This window comes from Rhinoraja longicauda, chromosome 8 (genome assembly GCF_053455715.1).
Source record: "Rhinoraja longicauda isolate Sanriku21f chromosome 8, sRhiLon1.1, whole genome shotgun sequence".
Taxonomy (NCBI): Eukaryota; Metazoa; Chordata; class Chondrichthyes; order Rajiformes; family Arhynchobatidae; genus Rhinoraja; species Rhinoraja longicauda.
The window spans coordinates 13,105,879-13,130,009 of NC_135960.1; the positions used below are offsets into that span (position 1 = coordinate 13,105,879).

The 24,131-nt window shown below is 42.5% G+C and overlaps 1 protein-coding gene across 2 annotated transcripts in view; it reads left to right on the forward strand.

Annotated features, from left to right (window-relative positions):
- Window positions 1-551: 551 nt before the first annotated feature.
- The window catches only part of cacnb4a (calcium channel, voltage-dependent, beta 4a subunit), a 281,947-nt gene continuing 258,367 nt past the window's right edge, over window positions 552-24,131 (forward strand). Inside the window, exons 1-2 of one of the 2 annotated variants that reach the window (XM_078403347.1) lie at window positions 552-1,147; window positions 1,868-1,960. In XM_078403347.1, coding sequence (XP_078259473.1) covers window positions 1,064-1,147; window positions 1,868-1,960 — 177 coding nt within the window. In that variant the 5' untranslated portion in view covers window positions 552-1,063. The remainder of the gene's footprint in view (window positions 1,148-1,867; window positions 1,961-24,131) is intronic. The other variant, XM_078403344.1, reaches the window with a different exon arrangement.

A 24,131-nucleotide genomic window follows, 5' to 3' on the forward strand; every position in this document is an offset into this window, starting at 1 on the left:
TCTATGTAAAGGCTGAAGTGGCCGAAGTAACGGACTTGCTGCCCAAGTTTGAGATGGCTTCTATCTTGATTCTAGTGTCAGCGTGTGTTTCGGGTTCCAATGGAAAGTTTGGGTGTCAGAAATGTCACTGGGTGCATGCAGGTGAAGTGCCTTCGCTGACAATTGAGGCTAAACCTCTCGCACAACGTGACCAACGACATTGGCCCTTGCGGGAGTTGACAATTCGGCACAAATGTCCCTCCGCACAATGTATGTATGGCTCCATCAACGCCTCCGCTTAGATCGGAGCAAAATTCCACTTGAGACGCTGATTGAAATGCGCGCAGCCGAAAAATGGACCGCTGGTGCGATTAACGTGTGAATGAATGAGCACTTGCACCTTCCAGGACCACCAGGTGCAATGTTTGCATTCTCCATCTCCCCTGGTCTCCTCCTCCTGTGAGTCTCCCGGCGTGAAGAATTCCCAGTCCAAAAAGGCAGCATGAAAAAACCAGGCACCTCTCTCCCCAGCAACCAGGGCAGTCAGTGGAGGATCATTAGTCCCTGAGGTCTCACTGGATTATTGACCACTCCCAATTCATACATCATCACTCCCACCGTTTTTGTTTAAAAAAAAAAAATATTGGAGCGAGTTCAGACTTGAAATAAGCAGTATAAGAAGATAACTGCAGATGCTGGCACAAATCGAAGGTATTTATTCACAAAATGTTGGAGTAACTCAGCAGGTCAGGCAGCATCTCAGGAGAGAAGGAATGGGTGACGTTTCGGGTCGAGACCCTTCTTCAGACTGAGGTCTGTATATAAGCAGGTGCTGCCCGGTAGCCCGGCTGTGACATGACCCGTCCAGACGTGAGCGAGTGGCTGATGTTGTAGGTGTGAGATTTTCATCAGCTCAGCTCTGCTATTCCACCAGTCACCGAGAAGCAGCAAGGATTCCCAGCGGACCCCGATGGGCGACTAAGGAGGTTGTCTTCGAGGCTCGGGTAACAGGGAGAAAACAGCCAGGTGCTTTCAATGGATCGCCAGCTTCCACCTTGATATCCGCAGCTCAGCTCCAGAGCTAATGATCTATTTTAAGATGTCCGGAGGTGGACCCCTATTTAACAAAGAAATAACCGCCGATGGATTGCAAGCACCCATCTTTCAGGTAAAAGGGATTATTATTATTAGTGCAATGGTCGGGTGAAGGAGCGAACATAATCCTTTATCCCTTGCCATTCACGCCAGCATGTTGAGTTATTTTTGCATTGTTGTCATGCTGGATGAGATTCTGCGTCGATGGAAGCGATATATTGTAAAATAAGGAAAGTTCGTGTGTTTAAAGATGCATTATTTCAATGCACTCTGACATTAACCGCTGAGAAATATCTTAAAATCTGCCCGTTCACTTATTGGCAAACTTGCAACAAACTTTTCGATTTAAACTTTGTAATTGTGACTTGTTTAACCCACCCAGTAGTCCCCAATGTGACCCAAATTTTCACTCGCAGCCTCCAAATGTTTATTTTTCAATGTTCAATTCAAATATTATTCGACATTATATTGGGCAGCATTTTAATTACACTTTGTAATTGTGAGCTGTTTAACCCACCCAGTAGTCACCAATGTGACCCAAATTTTCACTTTCGGCCTCCAAATGTTTATTTTTCGAAGTTCAATTCAAATGTTATTCAACATTATATTGGGCAACATTTTAATTACACTTTGTAATTGTGATCTGTTTAATAACCTGTGCTCACTACTTTATCCTCTATCTCTTTAAACCAAATTATTTACCCCTACTTTAAAAATAAGTCATGTTTGCACGGAACAAGAGCTAATGGGTTAGTCTAACAGAGATTGTTTCCTCTCCCCATTTCCCGCGCAGTTGAACAGAGTGAACAGGCGAAGAAGTAGATTGAAACGGTCGGATGGGAGCACGCTGTCCGATACAACTTCGACCAGTTTCATTCTCCGACAGGTAGGACCGAGGGCACCAATTTCAGGCTTGTTCTCCAGGCGCCTCCCCAAATAAAGATCTCATTATCGTCACAAATTGCTTGTTAAGTGCTCATCACAGCCGCACCTCAACCTTTGGTCCCATTTGTTATTATTAGTACAGACACACTGTACTAATGTACACTGTGCCTCGATAATTGGGATTCGGCGGGCCCTTCAATGGCATGGAAACTTTTTATACGCGGCACGATTTTTACTTCTGATAAGGAGGTATTTTGTCTTTTTTTGCCATCTCATCACAAATTTTTTTCCCCATGACAGCCTTTTATTTAAAAACGAAGAAGCCATTACAGTACAAATTGAGTATAATTAGCGTAATCCATTAGTGTCATTGCTGATGGCATAATGATTATAACAATACAATACAATACAATACAATACAATATATCTTTATTGTCATTGTACCCAGGGGTACAACGAGATTGGGAATGCGCCTCCCATACGATGCACTAATTTAGGTAATTTAGACAGCAGCAACCCAACGAAACGAACAGTTGTAACAGTTTTGGACAGGGTAAAGTGCAAGTTGATCTATGCGTTGTGGCCATCCGGCTCAGCAGGACCGGTTCATAGCAGCTATGGCCCTGGGGATGAAGCTGTTCCTGAGTCTGGAGGTGCGGGCGTAGAAGGCCTTGTATCGTCTGCCCGATGGAAGGAGTTCGAACAGACTGTTGCAGGGGTGTGAAGAGTCTTTGTGGATGCTGGTGGCTTTTCTGAGGCATCGTGTGTTGTAGATGCCCTCCAAGTCTGGTAGCTGTGTTCCGATGGCCCTCTGAGCTCTATGCAGAGGATGATTTTAGTTGAGATGTGACGGTGTTCTGATTGAGCAAACTTCGTACTCACAAAATTTGGTGCCGTGATGGTTTGGGTTATGATATGACTATACCTTTGACCATATGGACTCTTTATAACTTTGTGTACGCCCTGTACTTGGAGAGTCTTTGCATACTTTATGTATAGTATACAAAACAACGATCTCACTGTGACATATCGCATGTGATAATAAAGTATTGATCAATATGGTATTGACAATAGACAATAGGTGCAGGAGGAGGCCATTTGGCCCTTCGAGCCAGCACCGCCATTCAATGTGATCATGGCTGATCATTCTCAATCAGTACCCCGTTCCTGCCTTCTCCCCATACCCCCTGACTCCGCTATCCTTAAGAGCTCTATCCAGCTCTCTCTTGAATGCATTCAGAGAATTGGCCTCCACTGCCTTCTGAGGCAGAGAATTCCACAGATTCACAACTCTCTGACTGAAAAGGTTTTTCCTCATCTCAGTTCTAAATGGCCTACCTCTTATTCTTAAACTGTGGCCCCTTGTTCTGGACTCCCCCAACATTGGGAACATGTTTCCTGCCTCTAACGTGTCCAACCCCTTAATAATCTTAAACGTTTCGATAAGATCTCCTCTCATCCTTCTAAATTCCAGTGTATACAAGCCTAGTCGCTCCTTAAAAGGCAGCCTTATATCCATCTTGTCATAGAGGCCAAAGAAAGGAACCATCTGCCAAAGATGGATGCGATAGTGGTGGTTAAGAGACTTTTAAATAGTCCTATATATGTATGCTGGTAATGAAGGGATAGGGATCATGTGCAGGCAGAGGAGGTTAGTTTAAGTTGGCATCATGTTTGGTATGAATATTGTGGGCTGAAGGGCCTGTTCCTGTGCTGTACTGTTCTATCTAGCTGAATGCCAGTGTACAACTTCCAGATGGTATCGCTGTATCTTGCGCTACAACATAAGCCACAGCTTGTGTTTCAGGTTTCTGCTCCCATTATTCCTTCAGGCAATAATTTCTAGTGGCCAACTGTCTTTTGGGTTTTTCTTCCTTAACTGCTCTCTATTTCTTCTATCAATTGCTCTACATTGATGTCCTCTTTCTGCTGAGACCCTTTCTGGTCAAGGTGCCAAATTCCAATTTTGGAATTTTCTTTGCAGTGGATTAAAGGTTAAAAAAAATAAGGTTGTGCTGGAATATATTGTGGAATTTTTACTTTCCAGGATAAGAAGTGTTCTTCTCTGCTGTTTAAAAAATATCCATATGTGTGCTGCAATTTATTTTCTCTCGACATATGGGTCGCCTGCTGTTTGGCACTGCTGTCACCCGTGTGATTTTGAGCTACTGCACTGAGAAAATAACACCTCAGCACTGAGCATTAAAATGAAGAGGCTTGTAATATACAGCAATTATTGTGTGAAATGTACCTGAAGTCCTAGGATTTTAATGTTTGTGGCTTCGAATTCCAACACAAAATTGAAAATTAATTCCTCCATGTACTTTGCTACATTCTTAGTGCCCAACAAATCTTCTGCATTAACGATTGTTTAAAAATCAGTAACTTTGTTTTTAGTGGATTTTTTTTGTGGCATCTTATAAATGTCTCCAGGCATTTGACATGATTTTTTGGATGTGTTTTATTTGCTCTCTGCACGAAGGCCTACGTGGAACTTCCAAACGTCCATTTGAGTTTAACAAACATTAAATGATTGGTGATTCGATTGTTCATTAGTCCTCGGTGGTCAGCCTGCAGTACGACTTCAAATCATTAAATCATAAGATCATAAGATATAGGAACAGAATTAGGCCATCTGGCCAATCGAGTCTGCTCCACCTGGGATAGCCCTGGGTTGAAGGTTGAAATCCTGAGGTAGTCCCATGTTAAAGTCCTAGGATTTTAACCATTCAGTCAGAAAGTCATGGGTTTGAGATACATTAATTAGGGCAGAAATTTCAGAAAGTTAAGGTGACTGAGAGATGAGAAGATATTTGGAGTTTATTGTATGACTGTAATATGCTTGTCTTTCACTTATTGCCTTCCCATTAAAGGGCCTGTCCCACTTAGATGATTTTTTAGGCGACTGCCGGCGACTGTCAAAGTCATAGCAGATCGCCAAAATTTTCTTTTACCCTACGCCAATGACCACGACAATGCCGAGTCAGGTCGATACAAGTAACTTTTTTTGTGAAACTAGCACCTGGCTAAGAAATGACACCATCTTCTGAAACATCGCAAAATTCCCAAGCTTATCAATGCTTCTCCGACGTCTTAATTTTCGCTGAAATCACTGACAAGTCTGTAATTACTTGAGAGTTTAGAAATATAACATCTTGTCCGGGTTACTTGAAAACCAAGCTTCACGGTAACAAGGCATAAACTGGTTTGACTTCCAGTTTACTAATAGCAGTATTAAGAAAATTAATTTTAAAAGTGGTTAAATGGATTTTTGTGATGAGTGTGGGCATTCTTTGAAAATGTATGGGAGATACATATCTGGTTTTGGGGTTGCATATCTGGGTTGGGAGCCTACTTTAAAAGTAATCGCTGATGGCCATAAACATCGCGAAATTCCCACGCGTACCTGACCGTCAAACTGTCGCCTCCAATCTACCTGTCAAATGTCCTGACGGTAAAAAAATTGGTTAAACACAAGTATTTTATGGTATCTTCAGATTACTTTACTTAATTTAATATTACGTGCTTCTAAATGCATCTAAGACAACCTAGCAAACCTGGGGACAGCATGCGACAGCGCCTGCAATATGTAATGATACCTGGCGACAAGCCAGCTGTCGCCGAGAAATTTCACTCCGGTTGATTTCTCAGCGACACGCTGAGATCCACTACAATTCTTGAAGACTCCTCACGATCATGCCCGAGACACCCCGGCGAACGTTCAGCGACAGCCTAGTCGCCGGCAGTCGCCTTAAAATTGCCTAAGTAGGACAGGCCCTTAAGACTCCTCAATTGATGGCCAACTTCGCTTTACACCATGGTTGTTTCTCAACTAGAAACTATTCCATTACCCTTCATTCCCAATTCTATATTGTAGGTGCCCAAAACATTATTAATATTATTATTAAAGGCTGTTGTATGAGTGTCACCCTGGAAAGAACAACTGTTCTCCAAGGTAACGTCTGATTTTTTTTCATTTGGGGTGAATCTGTAGATAGAGGTACTTTATGCTGTTTCCATGTATCTTGTTGCAAAATACATGCTGAGATTTTCGGATAATTCCAATTTGTGCAATTTCTCAGATATTAACTGGAATTGCCTTGATATTAAAGGCTTGGAGGTACCTGACATTTGAGGGTGGCATGGTGGTGGAGTGGTAGAGTTGCTGCCTTCCAGCTCCAGAGACCTGGGTTCGATCCTGACTACGGCTGCTGTCTGTATGGAGTTTGTACGCTCTCTCTGACCGCGTGGGTTTTCTCCAGGTGCTCCAGTTCCCACCCCCCCCCACAATTCAAAGACGTAAAGGTTTGTAGGTTAATTGGCTTATATGAATTGTAAATTGTCCCTAGTATGTAGGATAGTGCTAGCGTATGGGGTGATCGCTGGTTAGCATGGACTCAGTGGGCCGAAGGGCCTGTTTCCATGCTGTATCTCTAGTAAACGAAAGTGAAGTTTCCACTAGAGCTAATTGATGCAATATGAAGATAGACCAATGAGGAAATGAGCATTACTGGACTTCATCTTGGGATTGTTGTTGGTCAAGTGAGGAATCATTTTGGAGACAGTAAACATAATGTTATATATTTTAGAGTGGTTGTGGGAAAGGAAAGGGATGGATCAGTAATAAACGTCTTAAATTGGGGACAGTCCTATATATTTAACACAAGTGAGAACCTAATAGCGACTGGTAGGTAAGAAAACATCAGCACAGTGCGAAGCATTCAAAGGTGAAATGACAAGAGTTCAGGACCAAAGTCAAGGGTAACATGTAAAGGGAACCCTGGATTTCATGGAATATGCGGGTTAAGATTTTAAAAAAGAAAGCGCATGACAGAACCATAGAGAACTAATGACGGGGAACTGGTCGAGCATTGTAAAGCTTGGGGTAGTGCGTAAAAAGGAACCTAGGATGGCTAAGAGGGAGGACACAAAATTAATGGTGTACAGGATTAAGGTGAAAGTGTTGCACAAGTATATCAAGGGGAAAAACAGGGAAAGATGGGGCCCATTAGGGACAGCAAGGGCATTCAGTGCATGGGGCCTGAAGATACAGTTAACGTTCTAAATAGACAATAGGTGCAGGAGGAGGCCATTCGGCCCTTCGAGCCAGCACCGCCATTCAATGTGATCATGGCTGATCATTCTCAATCAGTACCCCGTTCCTGCCTTCTCCCCATACCCCCTGACTCTGCTATCCTTAAGAGCTCTATCTAGCTCTCTCTTGAATGCATTCAGAGAATTGGCCTCCACTGGCTTCTGAATATTTTTTCATTGGTATTCACATAGGAAACAGACTGTATAGTTAGAGAGTTCAGTGAAGAAGGGTGAAACTTTGGTGCAGGTCTCCATAAATAAAGTAAAGGTACTCGTTGCCTTGGCAGGCATTAGGATGGATAAATCTCCGGGATGAATGGAATTTATCCCAGGAAGCATAGGAAACGATGGTTGGGACTCTGGCTGTGAGTTTTCAATCTTCGCTGGACGTGTGAGGTGCCAGATGATTGGAGTTCAGCAAACACGTGGCGACGATAGACCTATGTGCCTAACATTAATATTTGGGAAGATGGTGGAAAAATTCTTAGAGGGAGAATTAAAGATCACTTGGAAAAGCAGGGACTAATCAGTGATAGTCATCATGGCTTGGTCAATGGGAGATCTGTCTGACTAATAATTGGACTCTTTGGGCGGAGAATCTGTGGAATTCATTGCCACAGAAGGTTGTGGAGGCAGAAACATAGAAAAATAGGTGCAGGAGATGGCCATTCGGCCCTTCAAGCCAGCACCGCCATTCAATATGATCATGGCTGATCATCTAAAATCAGTACTACATTCCTGCTTTTTTCCCCATATCCCATGATTCCTTTAGCCTTAAAAGCTAAATCTAACTCTCTCTTGAATACATCCAGTGAATTGGCTTCTGTGGCAGAAAAAGTTTTTCCTCTTCTCAGTCCTAAATGGCCTACCCCTTATTCTTAAACTGTGACACCTGGTTCTGGACTCCACAAACATTGGGAACATTTTTCCTGCATCTAGCCTGTCCAATCCTTTCAGAATTTTTTATGTTTCTATCCTCTCTCAATCTTCTAAATTCCAGTGAATGCAAGCCCAGTCGACCCATTCTTTCATCATATGTCGGTCCTGCCATCCCAGGATGGTGAACCTACGCTGCACTCCCTCAATAGTAATAATGTCCTTCCTCAAATTAGGAGAACAAAATTGCACACAATACTCACCAGGGCCCTGTGCAACTGCAGTACAAGAAGAGGAAAAAAATAGTTAAGACAAATGTGGGTCCCGAAGACAGAAACAGGTGAATTTATTATGGGGAACAAGGAAAAGGCAGATGACTTGAACAGGTTCTTTGTTTGTGTGGTCTTTGTGTGGTGAAGACTGAACCAATCTTCCAGTTGTACTAGGGGACAGAGGACCTAGGGTGATGGAGGAACTGAAGGAAATTCACATTAGTCAGCAAATGGTGTTGGGTAGACTGATGGGACTTAAGGCCAATAAATCCCAGGGCCTGATGGTCTGCATCCCAGGGTACTCAAGGAGGTGGCTCTAGAAATTGTGAACGCATTGGTGATCATTTTCCAATGTTCTATAGATTCTGGATCAGTTCCTGTGGGTTGGAGGGTAGCTAATGTTATCCCACTTTTCAAGAAAGGAGGGAGAGAGAAAGCAGGGAATTATAGACCAGTTAGCCTGACATCAGTGGTGGGGAAGATGCTGGAGTCGATTATCAAAGATGTAACAGCTACGCATTTGGAAAGCAGTAACAGGATCGGTCCAAGTCAGCATGGATTTACGAAAGGGAAATCTTGCTTGACAAATCTTCTGGAATTTTTTGAGGATGTAACAAGTAAAATGGACAAGGGAGAGCCAGTGGATGTAGTGTATCTGGACGTTCAGAAAGTCTTTGATAAGGTAGATGCATGGCAGTATAATGTGGATAAATGTGAGGTTATCTACTTTGGTGGCAAGAACAGGAAGGCAGATTATTATCTGAATGGTGTCAGGTTAGGGAAAGGGGAAGTACAACAAGACCTGGGTGTCCTTGTACAGTGCATCAGTCACTGAAAGTGAGCATGCAGGTACAACAGGCAGTGAAGAACGCTAATGGCATGTTGGCGTTCATAACGAGAGGAGTTGAGTATAGGAGCAAAAAGGCCCTTCTGCAGTTGTACAGAGCCTTGGTGAGACCTCACCTGGAGTACAGTGTGCAGTTTTGGTCTAATTTGAGGAAGGATATTCTTGCTGTTGAGGGAGTGCGGTGTAGGTTCACGAGGTTAATTCCTGGGATGGCGGGACAGTCATATATGAAAGAATGGAGTGACTGGGCTTGTATTCACTGGAATTTAGAAGGATGAGAGAGGATCTTATCGAAACATATAAAATACTTAAAGGATTGGACATGCTAGATGCAGGAAACGTTCCCGATGTTGGGGGAGTCCAGAACCTAGGGCCACAGTTTAAGAATAAGGGGGAGGCCATTTAGAACTGGAATGAGAAAAAACTTTTTCACACAGAGTTGTGAATTTGTGGAATTCTCTGCCTCACAAGGCAGTGGAGCCCGATTCACTGGATGCATTCAAGAGAGAGTTAGATAGAGCTCTTGGGGCTGGCGGAATCAAGGGGTGTGGGGAGAAGGCAGGAACGGGGTACGGATTGAGAATGATCAGCCATGATCACATTGAATGGTCAGCCATGATCACATTGAATGGTGGTGCTGGCTCGAAGGGCCGAATGGCCTACTCCTGCACCTATTGTTTATTGGTATGGGGAGAAGGCAGGAACGGGGTACTGATTGTGGATGATCAGCCATGATCACAATGAATGGCGGTGCTGGCTCGAAGGACCGAATGTCTTACTCCTCCACCTATTGTCTATGTATCTATGTATGTATCTATGACCTCCATGCTCTTAAACTCAAATCCTCTCACAATGAAGGCCAACATGCCATTAGCTTTCTTCACTACCTGTTGTACCTACAGGAACAGGTCAAGTCAATGGATATTGTTAAGGCAAAGATTGTTAGTTTCATGATTAGTACGGGTGTCATGGGCAATGGGAGGAAGGCAGAAGAAAGGGGTTGAGAGGGAAAGATAGATCAGCCATGGTTGAATGGTGATTTAGACTTGATGGGCCGAATGGCCTAATTCTGCTCCTTTCACTTATGAAGAGTGAACTTATGAAGAGTGAGGCAGGTAAGTAGATGCGATCCGCAAGTACTTTACTAAAGACTTTTACAAGGTTCAACGTGGGATTCAGGTTCAAATGTGACATGCCATGGGATCCAGGGCAAGTTGGCAAACTGGATCCAAAATTGGCTTGGCAAAAGGAGGCAGAGGGGAATGACAGAGAGTGGATTTTGTGATTGGATGTCTGTGACTAGTGATGTCGACCCCTGCTGTTTGTAATATATGTCGATAGGATGGAAGATCATCTTGAGCTGTAAAAGATATCAATGTTACATTGAAATAGGTTGGAAAAATGGCAAATGGAGTTTAAGCTGGCAAATGAGGTTTTGCATTCTGGAAGCACAAATGAGGCTGGGACATATATCATGGGCCTTGAGGATATTGAAGAATTGAAGGACCTCGGAGTACAAGTCTGTATAGATCATTGATGGAGGCAACACGGGTAAATAACATGGTTGGGAAGATGTATGGGATACTGGCCTTCATTAGATGGGGTATTGAATTCAGAAGTAAGAAGTTACGCTCAAACTTTACAAAATCCTGGCCAGTCTCAGTGCAGTTCTGATCACCATGGTATAGAAAGGATGTGATAGCACATGTGGTGGTGCAAAGAGTCGCCAGGATGTTGTTTGCAACGAAGCCGTAAAAATAGAGGAGAAATATTCATAGCGAACCTTGCCCATAGCCCCCAGTTCCACTCATAGATGACCACTTTGGTTTAAGAGGACTCTATTTTTAGGCTTTACCTTCTTTCCCCATAATATGTTAATAAAAATCTTTGGATTCTCCTTAATCTTATCTGACAGAGCGATCGCATGCCTGTTTCTGCTTTCCTGATTTCCTTCTTAAGTATGCTCCTCAATCCTTTGTATTCCTCTGGAGAAACATCTGATCCCGCCTGCCTGTATCTGATCCATGTCTCCTTCGTTTATCTTAACCAGAACTTCAGTTTAACTATCTTAAACTAGTAGAACTGTGGTTGCTAGTCCCAAAGTGCCCACCCACAGATACTTCTGACACTTGTCCTACCCTACATCCTGAGAATTGGTCGAGCTTTGCCCTTTTCCCTGTTTGACCCTCTACATATTGGATGATGAAACATTCCTGAGCAGATTTAGAATGGTACAGTACAACAGCGGGCTATTTGGCACATACTGTCTGCACCGAACATGATGCCAAATCCATCTCTTATCTACCCTCACATAACCCATATCCCTCATTTCCCTGCTTATCCATATGCTGATCCAAAAGTCTCTTAAATGCCACTATCATATATGCTTCGTCCACTTCTCCACTTTCTTTCTTAAGTAAAGGAACAACATTAACTACTCTCCAGTCCTCCGGGACCATGCCGGTAACTAGAGAGGATGCAAAAATCTTCATCAAGGCTCTTGCAATCTCCTCTCTCTTCCCTCCCTGAATAACCTGGGATAAATCCCATCAGGTCCTGGGGATTTATCTACTTCAAATGCTGTAGATGTATTCAAGAGAGTGTTAGATATAGCTCTTAGGGCTAAGGGAATCAAGGGAGAAAGCAGGAATGGGGTACTGATTTTGGATGATCAGCCATGATCATATTGAATGGCGGTGCTGGCTCGAAGGGCCGAATGGCCTAATATGTTTCTGTGTTTCTGATCCTCTTCAAGAGCTCCAACGCCCCTTCCTTCTTAATCTCAAATTGTCCTTGCATATTATCTGATCAATTCACTGGATGAATTTAAAAGAGAGTTAGATAGAGTTCTAGGGGCTAGTGGAATCAAGGGATATGGGGAGAAGGCAGGCACAGTTTACTGATTGTAGATGATCAGCCATGATCACAATGAATGGTGGTGCTGGCTCGAAGGGCCAAATGGCCACCTCCTGCACTTTTCTGTGTTTCCATGTTTCTTGGGTCCACTTGTGTGACCTCATTGGATAATCCCTCAGTAATGTCATCTTGGACTACTGCCATGATGTGCTGTTTGCAGATATGCAGTAGTGAATCCGATCAGTTTAGTGCAGAGAAACAGCATGGAAACATGCTTTGGCTCAACAAATCCACACCGACCATCAAACTCCCTTCCGCACTAGTTGGTCATGAATCATCTGAAGCCAAGAGAATTATGCAAACTTGATGACGTTTTCAGTTTTGAGGATCAGACAAGGATTCATCAACATATTGGAAATTAGCGCTGAATAGGATTGGAATGAAGAATGTTCCACATTTTTCAGGAAAAATGCAATTATATGTTCGACACTTGTTACCATGGCAATATCTTTTATAGAAACATAAAACGGGTGCAGGAGTAGGCCATTTGGCCCTTCGAGCCAGCACCGCCATTCATTATGATCATGGCTGATCATCCAAAAGCAGTACCACATTCCTGCTTTCTCCTGCACGGTGGCGCTGCGGTAGAGTTGCTGCCTTACAGCGAATGCAGCGCCGGAGACTCGGGTTCGATCCTGACTACGGGCGCTGTCTGCACGGAGTTTGTACGTTCTCCCCGTGACCTGCGTGGGTTTTCTCCGAGATCTTCGGTTTCCTCCCACACTCCAAAAACATCCAGGTATGTAGGTTAATTGACTGGGTGAATGTAAAAATTGTCCCTAGTGTGTGTAGGATAGTGTTAATGTGCGGGGATCGCTGGGTGGTGAGGACTCGGTGGGCCAAATGGCCTGTTTCCGCGCTGTATCTCTAAAAAATAAAATCAGCCAGGGGGAATATTAATTCTGCGTTTGCCTGGTAAAACCTTGAAGGCATTTGTACCTTTTCAATGAGATCGCCTCACATTTTTTCTAAAATCAAGAGATTATAATTTTGCCAGTCGGTATACAACGGACCTGAAACTTTACCTATAGATGATCTCCAGAGATGCTGCCTAACCTGTTGAGTTTCTCCAGCACTTTGTGACTCTTGTTTGTAAAGCAGCATCTGCAGTTCCATGTTTCCAGATTCTAAATGATAATTTCAGTCTGTTTGATCTTTCTTTGCGTGACAAACCTATCATTCTGGAACTGATCTGGTGAACCAAGTACTCGTACTTTCACAAGTATATCATCATAATCATAATAGTAATTTATTAGCCAAGTATATTTTGCAACATACGGGGAATTTGATTTGCCATACAGTCATACCAATAAAGAGCAACAAGACACCCAAATAAACTTTTAACATGAACATCCACCACAGCGACTCCCCCCGCATTCCTCACTGCGATGGAAGGCAAAAAAAGTTCAATCTGCTTCCCTTCTTTGTTCTCCCGTGGTCGGGGCTCTCGAACCTTTCGATCATGGGTCCTGCAGCCAGTGGTTGACCCCTCCGCATCGGGGCGATCGGACCCTGGGTCGGGGCTAGTCGAACCTCGTGTGGCTTGGAGCTTCCCAACATCAGTCTCTATCCGAGACTGTGAGCTACTCGATGTTGAAATCAGCAGGCCGCGGTTGGAGCGTCGATCCCAGGCAAGGGATCGCAGGCTCCGATGGTAAGTCCACGGCCCTGCGATGGAGCTCAAAGTCACTCTCGAGCAAGGCCGCCAGCTCCATGATGTTAGGCCACAGAGCAACTGGAGATAAGATCCGGAAAACAATCGCATCTCCGGCAAGGTAAGAGATTGAAAAAAGTTTCTCCTGACCACCTCTCCCACTTTATCATAACTTCCCTACAACCCAAAGGCAATTTCCAGAGGCCAACTAACCTACTAAGACGCATGACTTGGGGATAGGGGAGGAAACCGTGGCACTGGACAAAACACATGCGGCGGGAGGAAGAATGAGTAAACTCTACACAAGCGGGACCCGAGGTCAGGATCAACCCTTGGTCTCTGGAATTATGGGGCAGCAACTCCACCAGCTGTGCCACACAGTTGCCCTTAATAAAGTTTTCAAACACAACTTCCATCTCGTGAAACAATACTGTCATTACTTGATTGGATTAGAGATTTCCAAATGCATCATAGTCACTAGCACAGAAACAGGTCCTTTAGTCAACCATGTCCATGCTGAGCCTAGAGTATCTATAGATATTAATTTAATTTGCCATTATTTAATCTGAAACTTACTATGTGTTGCTATTGCTTCTTGAAACAATTGAAACCATAATTTTTTTAACAATAGATGTTGGGCGATTCGACCTTTAGTTACCCACTTTTTGCTTCTCTCTCCCTTTTGAAATAGGGGTGCTACATTAGTAGTTCACCAACCCAGAATGTTAAGATTTTTTTTGTAAAATTGCAACTAATCCATCCACTATCTTGGTAGCCACATTTGTTAGGAACCTGGCAACAATCCATCTCGCCTAGGAGACATCAATTTTCAGCTTCATTGATGTGCCTAATGCTAATTCCTTTTTATTAGGCAAACTAGGGGAAGGTAAATCCTTAGTCCTTTTTTTTCCTATTAAGTTGGATTACCTCATTTTTCTTCATTAAGTTCCATCTGCAATGTCATTATTCCCTTCACTTAACCTGTCTACAATATGGGTGGCACAGTGGCGCAACGGTAGAGTTGCTGACTTGCAGCGCCAGAAACCGGGGTTCGATCCTAACTGCAGGTGCTAGTTCAATCTTGACTAAGCAATAGCAACATATAGTAGGTTCAGGGCCGTTTTTACAGCATTATGGGACCCGGGCATTATGGGACCCCTACCGTTACTCTCCCCCACTCCCCTTTCCCAACCAGCCCCCCCCCTGTCGTGCCGGCGAAAAGCACTTACCGAAAAGCACTTAGCGATGGACTTAGGGTGCTACATTGTTGCGAAAAGCACTTACAGATCGCTGTGAGAAGCACTTAGTGACCGAAAATGTTGCGAAAAAAGCACTTATTGAACCTACATTTTTAAAGTAGTATTTATTTATTGCAAGTCACTTAACATACACAGATCAGCATTGGGGCTCCTATACTCGTGGGCCCCCGGGCAAGTGCCCATCAGGCCCATGCGTTAAGACGGCCCTGAGTAGGTTACCTACTAAGTGATAGTGAATTAGATTAATATATTGTACGGAGTTTGTACATTCTCCCCGTGATGTGCGTGAGTTTTCTTCGGATGCTCCGGTTTCCTCCCATACTCCAAAACGTACAGGTTTGGAGGTCAATTGGCTTGCTAAAGAATGTAAATTGTCCTTAGTGTGTCGGATAGTGTCAGTGTACGGGGATCGCTGGTTGGTGCAGACCCGGTGGGCCGAAGGGCCTGTTTCCACGCTGTATCTCTAAACTAAACTCGTGAAGCCTCACAACACACTCCTCACAGCGCACAGTGCTGCCTCTGCGCCACAGAAAGCATCCTGCCTAAATCATCACAGCTTGATATGGCACAGCAAAGAGACAAGGAGTGAGAAACATGTTCAGATAACTCCAGAGGAAGTGGTGCTGTGCTGTTTTCAATCAGAATAACCTGGAGCGGGGCAATATGGTGCACATTTCTGAGTGCATATTGGGGAAATTTGTCTTTACTTTTAAATTTTACGCAGACTCTTTGCTTTCTTTCGACCCTATTTCACATAAAAGTCCGGCACAAGGTTAGGAGCAGCATTGCATCTAATTTGTCAGAAACCCAGCAGTTCTTATTTATTCACAGAACAGCCTGGTTTATTTACCCCAGTTCCCTTTTAAACAATACGTTCTGACTTGTCAGAACTGAAACTCTGTTCCCACTGAGATCTGTGATCTGAAATGCAACTTCTCGGGTGTTTCGGCTGCTTTGTTCAAAGAGGTCAAGGTCAAGGTCATTCTCGGCTTCCTAGTGGCAGGATTCCTCCAGAGTGCTGATGTTTGGTACATCTTCTAATGCTCACTGCTTCTAAAGGAGGTCACTCAGAGAAACCAATCAAAACCGTTATTAATATCATAGTTTCAAGGCATTTAGAAATTTATCTTCATCTTAACTTCCCATTATCCATCGGCTCATTACATCCTTTCTATGCCACTTAAAAGATTCTATTTCAACATGTTGAAAATAGAATCTTTTAAGTGGCATAAAAAGGATGTAATGAGCAGGATAGATAATGGGGACATGATACATGTATTTCTGTATTTCCAAAGGGCACTTGATAAGATGCCACTTAAAAGATTAATATACAATTAATATACAATTGATCGCATTGGGATAATATATTAGAATGGATATGGGTGGCACGGATGCGCAGCAGCAGAGTTGTTGCCTTGCAACGTTTGCTGTGCCCGACTACGGGTGCTGTCTGTACGGAGTTTGTGCGTTCTTCCCGTGACCGCGTGCGTTTTCTCCGAGATCTTTGGTTTCCACCCACATTCCAAAGACATACAGGTTTGTAGGTTGATTGGCTTGGTATAAGTGTAAATTGTCCCTGATGTGTGTAGGATAGTGTTAATGTGTGGGCATCGCTGGTCGGTGCGGACTCGTTGGGCCGAAGGGCCTGCTTCCACACTGTATCTCTAAAGTAAACTGAAAAAAGAACTGGCTACCAAGCATAGATGAGGCGACCATTTCGCTGAACCCTCCTTTCTGTTCTGGGCCTCCTCCATTGTCAGAGTGACGCCACATGCCAATTGGAGGATCAGCACCACATTCTTCTTGGGTAGCTTACAACCCAACTATATGAATGTTGAAATCTCCATTTTAAGACAACTACCTATAAATGACCCGTCATATCTCCCCCTCCTTTTTTCCCCACTTCTCTTCCCTGTGCCCCATCTAGATTTGCATCCATTCCCCCCCTCCCCCCAACACATCCCCTTCCACCTATATTTCTCCCTCTGGGTTCATAATTTGTGCCCTTTCTATTCTTTTTTCCTTATCTCACACTTTTCGTCCAACTATCTGCCAATCAACCTCCCCCCATAACCACCTATCACTCGCCAGACTTTGCCCTGCTCTCACCCCTCATACAACTTTCTACCCCCACCCTCTCCCCACTACAATCTGTCTTAAGAAGGGCCCTGACCTGAAACGTCGCCGATCCATGTTCTCCAGAGATGTCACCTGACCTGCTGAGTTACTCCAGCATTTTGTGTCCTTTGTTTTAAAGAAAATACTACTGAGGTTAAATGGATTATGTTTAGTTTGGCAAACTGTAATTGCTGGGATCTGTGTAGAAAAGATCTAGTTGATTCATCCCTCGAATGAGGGAGCTATAATGAAAGGTTCATAGTTCATAAGTTCTAGGAACTGAATTAGGTCATTTGGCCCATCAAGTCTACCTCGTCATTCAATCATGGCTGATCTATCATTCCCTCTCAACCCCATTCTGCTGCTTTCTCTCCTGCCTGATATACTTACGAATCAATTCCCACCTTAAAATAGATGACAACATCTATTTACGTTCTACATTAATGGCTTAGATGAAGGGACGGAGTCTATTGTTATCAAATTTGCTGACAATACAAAGATAGGCGGAGATGTTATTTGTGAAGAAGCAGTCTGAAGAGGAATATAAATAGATTAAACAAGTTGTGAAAATTTGGTAGAATCAGCATATTGTGGGAAAGAGTGCCATTTTCCAGGTGGAAGGAAGATAAAAGCAGAATATTGTTTAAATAGAGACTGTAACATACTATGATACGATGGGATATGTACTATACATATTCCTTGCACACGGAATCCAGAATGAATGAATGAATGAATAAGTTTATTGGCCAAGTATGCATATACAAGGAATGTGCCTTGGTGCTCCGCTCACAAATAACAACATAAACATACAGTTAACAATTAAGAATAAAGCATAACCACATCAAAACAATAAGAATACAATAAGGAACATTAAAAGCTAAGTTTTGCAATGAAATAGGAAGGCAAATGGTTGTGGGCATTTATTACAAAGGGAATGAAAGGTAAATCATGCTGTTACTGTGTGTGATGTTTGTGAGACCCCACCACGTTCAGTTTGGATTTCCCTATTTAGGAAGGAATACTTTTAGATTGGAATATATGCAGAAAAGATCTGGTTGATTCATCCCTCGAATGAGGGAGCTATAATGGAAGGCTCATAGTTCATAAGTTCTAGGAACAGAATTAGGTCATTCGGCCCATCAAGTCTACCTCGTCATTCAATCATGGCTGATCTATCTTTCCCTCTCAACCCCATTCTGCTGCTTTCTCTCCTGCCTGATATACTTACGAATCAAGTCTGTCAATTTCCACCTTAAAAATAACCATTGACTTGGCCTCCAAAGCCGTAATGTTGCTCGTTCTGAATGCAGACATTTGTTTCCTTGTGGAGGCTTGAGAATCTGTGGAATCCTGGATCCAAGAGTATGGAAAAAGGGACATTTAAATATATTGAATTCCATGACAAACAGATTTTTGATCTGCAGTAAAATTGAGAACTATGTGGAACAGGTGGGATAATAGACTTATGCCAAGATTAGATCAGCCATGCTCTTATAGAATGATGGAATGGACCCGTGTTGACAACGGCTCACTGCTACTAGTTCATCTACTAGTTCATAGATTTTTTTGGTTTTCTTCAAAGGCTTAATTCTTTAGCCCAATGGAGTAGGTGGAGGAGGCACAGGATTTATCTCCATTATTTCCTCTGCTTCCCCAAACTCTGGGCATTAAGAGATTGTACTTGTGTCCTTACAGAGAGCTCCCTGGCATCTTCCTGCCAAGAGGGATTGACAGGGCAGCACGGTGATGTAGCAGTAGAGTTGCTGCCTCACAGTGCCAGAGACCCAGGTTCAATCCTGACTATGGGTGCTGTCTGTATGGTATTGTACGTTCTCCCTGGGACCATGTGGGTTTTCTCCGGACGCTCTGCTTTCCCCTCACGCTCCAAAATGTACATGTTTGTAGGTTAATTGGCTTTGGTAAAATTGTAAATTGTCCCCAGCATGTAGTATAGTGTTAGTATACGCGGTAATCAAAGGTTGGTGCCAGCTCGTTGGGCCGATGGGCGGATTCTGCGATGTATCTCTAAAGATTCTCGACCTGGAAGGATGCTCTCCCCCTTTGCACAATAGCATATCTCCTACAGGCATTGTTCTTAATCAGCCTGTCCAGGTCTCTTTGATCATTCTCTTCCAAACCAGTCACAATGTTGGAGCTTCGATTCATTCAGTAACTCCACTGCTCTATAGCTGGAAGAGTATTGTTGATAGGGTGGCATATCCCTTTAAGATTTGGCTGCAAGGATTGAATCTGCTGAACCAAATGGTGGCAACAGCAGGAACTTGCAGCACATTGAGAAGAGGCACTGTGCTGCCAATTTTAGCTTGGCATAAAATAGGCGATCCTGACAATGTTCTAAGAACTGCACCTTTCAGATTTCTGTTATTTTTCCATCTTTTACAAAGCATGTTAGGTAGTTCCTCAATGTTGTTTTAATTGTACATATTTACAATTATTCACAACTACAATTTAGGGGAAGGTTCCATTGGATTGGAAAATAACAAACAAATATTAGTTTAAAAAGGGCAGGAGACAGAAAACAGGAAACTCCTGGTGAGTTAGCTTCATAATATTGGAAACTATGATTCAAGATGTTACAGCAGGGCTCTGAGATAAATTCACAGTAATCAGAGAAAATCAACTGAAGAGTTTGAAGAAGGGTCCCAACCTGAAACGTCACCTATCCATGTTCTCCAGTAATGCTGCCCATCCCACTGAGTTATTCCAGCATTTTGTTACTTTATTTTGACAAAATCCACACTATTCTGTGAAAGGGAAATTATGAAGCACTCTGGACAACTAACATCTGCTGTGAATAAAGGGGAACTGATGGATATCATTGAATAAGGTGTTGCAGAAAATAAAGGCGCATAGTATAGAAGATAACATGTTGGTACAGACAGGAGATTGGTTGATAACATGAGACACAAAGGGATTATCTCGTTTCATGAGATGTAATACATGGTGTGTTACAGGGAATAAATGTTTTTTATTATTTATATAAACGACTAATGAAGGTTTCAAGAACATAGGTTCTAAATCTGTTAACGACACAAAAAGTAGGAACATTTTGAAGAGGATATAAAAGGGCCCATAAAGAAATATGGACAAGCTAAGTTAGTGGGCAAAGAACTGGCTGATGGGCTGTTTCTGTGCTGTATCTCTAAAGATTCTCGACCTGGAAGAGTGCTGTATCCCTTTGCACAATAGCATGTCTCCTACAGGTATTGTTCTTAATCAGCCTGTCCAGGTCTCTTTGATCATTCTCTTCCAAACTACTCACAATGTTGGAGCTTCAATTCATTCAGTAACTCCACTGCTCTATAGCTGGAAGAGTATTGTTGATAGTGTGGCATATTCCTTTAAGATTTGGCTGCAAGGATTTAATCTGCTGAACCAAATGGTGGCAACAGCAGGAACCTGCAGCACGTCGAGAAGACGCACCGTGCTGCCAATTTTAGCTTGGCATAAAATAGGCGATCCTGACAATGTTCTAAGAACTGCACCTTTCAGATTTCAGTTATCTCTGCATCTTTTACAAAGCATGTTAGGTAGTCCCTCAATGCTGTTTTAATTGTACATATTTACAATTATTCACAAATGCAATTTAGGGGAAGGTTCCATTGGATTGGAAAATAGCAAACAAATATTAGTTAAAAAAGGCAGGAGACAGAAAACAGGAAACTCCTGGTGAGTTAGCTTCATAATATTGGAAACTATTCTTCAAGATGTTACAGCAGGGCTCTGAGACAAATTCACAGTAATCAGAGAAAATCAACTGAAGAGTTTGAAGAAGGGTCCCAACCTGAAACATCACTATCCATGTTCTCCAGTAATGCTGCCCATCCCGCTGAGTTATTCCAGCATTTTGTTACTTTATTTTGACAAAATCAGCACTATTCTGTGAAAGGGAAATTATGAAGCACTCTGGACAACTAACTTCCGCTTTGAATGAAGGGGAACTGATGAATATCATTGGATATGGTGGTGCATCAAAGGTATTGCAGAAAATAAAGGCGCAGAGTGTAGAAGATAACATGTTGGTACAGACAGGAGATTGGTTGATAACATGAGACAAAGGGATTATCTCGTTTCATGAGATGTATTACATGGTATGTTACAGGGATTAATGTTTTTTATGATTTATATAAATGACTCTAATGCCGTTTTCAAGGACATAGGTTCTAAATCTGCTAATGACACAAAAAGTAGGAATGTTTTGAAGAGGATGTAAAAGGGCCCATAAAGGAATATGGATAAGCTAAGTTAGTGGGCAAAGAACTGGGTGATGGAATAATTTTTTTTTGAAAATGTGAAATTACCCATTCTAGCAGAAAAAAATAAAATATGTATATATTATCTAATAGTGAGAGATTGCAGAGGGTTCTAGGTGTTCATGGGTGGGGTTTGCAAAAGGCTAATTTGCAGGAACATCGGTGTGATTAGGAAAGCTAATCGAATGATACTGTGCGAAACTAAGTGTTGGAAAAATTCAACAGGTGGGGCAACATCTGCAGAAGGAATGGACAGGCAAGTTTTGTGTCGGGACCCTTCGTTAGACTCGAGTTTGAGTCAGAATATAGTCAAAGAGCTGGAGAGCAGCAAGAACCACAAGGGGAGCAGGGCTACATGTAAAAAAAATGAAAATTATCTAGTGCCTTCATTTTATCTGTGGCCCTGTAGTCTTGGTCTCTTTCATGATCAGTTCCAGCAATTTAAGTGACAAAATGAGAAGTTGTTTTTAACTGTGTCCAGATGTTGTTTCTATGCTGTCAAGAAAAGTGACCAGACAAATAGCATGGGAGAATGAGCAACTGCCTCAATTGAATGTAAATTATTATATCCAGTGAGAATGAATCGTCAGAAAATATTCATAGTCCGCAGTGATACAGCACAGCCCAACTCCTTGTGATTTGGAAAAGATGCTGATCTACACTAATCCCATTTGCCTGTATTTGACCCATATCCCTCCAAATGAATTTTAAATGTTGTAATTGTTCGTGCTTCTACTGCCTCCCCAGGCAACTTATTCAATACACCCACCACCCTATGTACGAAAAAGAAGGTCCTTGAAATCCACTTTAAATCTTTCCCGAGACCTATGCCCTCTAGTTTTATACTCGCCTCAAATTTTATACTCTATCCTGAAGAAAAATACTTTAAGGCCCATATCGTTTTTAAAAAATACATAAATGTCCATTTGTCTGAGATAAATTCTTTCAACCAATTCCTTGCAATTTTTCCCAGTTGATCAACATCCTGCTGTAACCTTAGACCATGTTTTTCCCTGTCCACCATGCCACCAAGTTTGGCATAATCTGCAAACTAATCATGCCATCTACATTCTCTTCCAAATCGTCGATATATATGACGAACAATAAAGGACACAAAACCAATCCCTGGTCTCCAACCTGAAGCAAAATACCTACACTACCATCCTCTTGCTCCTACTGCCATGTCTGTTTTGTATCTAATTTGCTATCTCACCTGATCTTATGCATTCTAACTTTCTGGACTGTCTACTATATGGAATCTTGTCAAAGGCTTTGCTAAAATCCATGTAGCCTGCTCTCTTCAATCCACTTGGTCATCTCCTAAAAGATACTCAACCAAATTTGTGAGACATGTAGAGATTTTTTATGTACAAAGCTATGCTGTCAATACCTTAATCAGACCTTGCCTTTCCAAATGCAAGAAAATCCTGAACTTCTGAATCCCTTCCAGTAACATTCCCACCACTAATGTCGAAAATACAAAAATCTTTGCCAGCAATCTCCTCCCTTGCTTCCTGTAATATCCTTGGATATTGATTAAGCCCTCATGATTTATTCACTATTATGCACTTCATCATTGCCGATATTACCTCCTTCGTAATGTTGAAATGCCTCAAGATATCACGGTTTTCTTGAACTCTCTAGCTTTCATGTCCTTCTTCGCAGTGAATACAGATGTGAAGTGTTTGTTCAAGACGCCACCAATTTCCCTTGGCTTTGCACATAAATAACTGCATTTCGTCTCTCTCTTTCCCTAATTATCCTTTTACTCTCTATATACTTATGGAATATTTTAGGATTCCTTTTGACTTTCTCTGCCTGGGATATCTCGTATCCTTTTTTTTTTGTTTGCTTAATTTTCTTCTTGAGTGTATTCCTACATCTTTCTTGGGGCTTACATGATGCCATCTGCATGTACCTGGCATCCAGCTCTTTTTTCCTGACCAGAGCCTCAATATTCCTGAGCAACCAGGCTTCCTAATCTTGCTCATCTTGCCCTTCTCTCTAACAGGAACAATGCTGGACCTGAACTCTTTCGGTCTCACCATTAAAAACCTCCCACTTGCCAGAAGTCCCTTTAGATATGTCAAAATAACAGATTTACATCATACTGTAGATTTATGTTTTTTTAAGTTATATTAATTTTCTTTTCCCCTACATATCATGTAGGGAGAAGTTGGAAGGCCACGTTGCAGTTGTATAAGACGTTGGTGAGACCGCATTTAGAGTTTTCAGTCTGGGCACCCTGTTATAGGAAAGATGTTGTCAAGCTGGAAAGGGTAGAAAGATTTACGAGGATGATGCCAGGATTAGAGGGTCTGAGCTATGAGGAGAGGTTGAGTAGACTGGGACTCTATTCCTTGGAGCGCAGGAGGATGAGGGGTGATCTTAGAGGTGTATAAAATCTTGAGGGGAATAGATTGGGTAGATGCACACAGTCTCTTGGCCAGAGCCTGTGAATTGAGGACTTGAAGATTTAGGATTAAGGTGAAGGGCAAAAGATTTAATAGGAATCGGAGGGGTAACTTTTTCACACAAAGGGTGGTGGGTGTATGGAACAAGTTGCGAGAGGAGGTAGTTGAGGCTGGGACTATCCCAACATTTAAGAAACAGTTAGACAGGTACATGGATAGGACAGGTTTTGAGACATATATGGACCAAATGCAGGCAGGTGGGACTAGTGTAGCTGGGACATGTTGGCCGGTGTGGGCAAGTTGGGCCGAAGGGCCTGTTTCCACACTATCATTCTATCACTCAATGACTCTAATAAATGAATTGTCTAATTTATATTTGTTCAATTGATGTTTAATGGTGCTTTATTTGTCACCCATGCAACTGTACAGTGAAATTCTTTTTGCATAT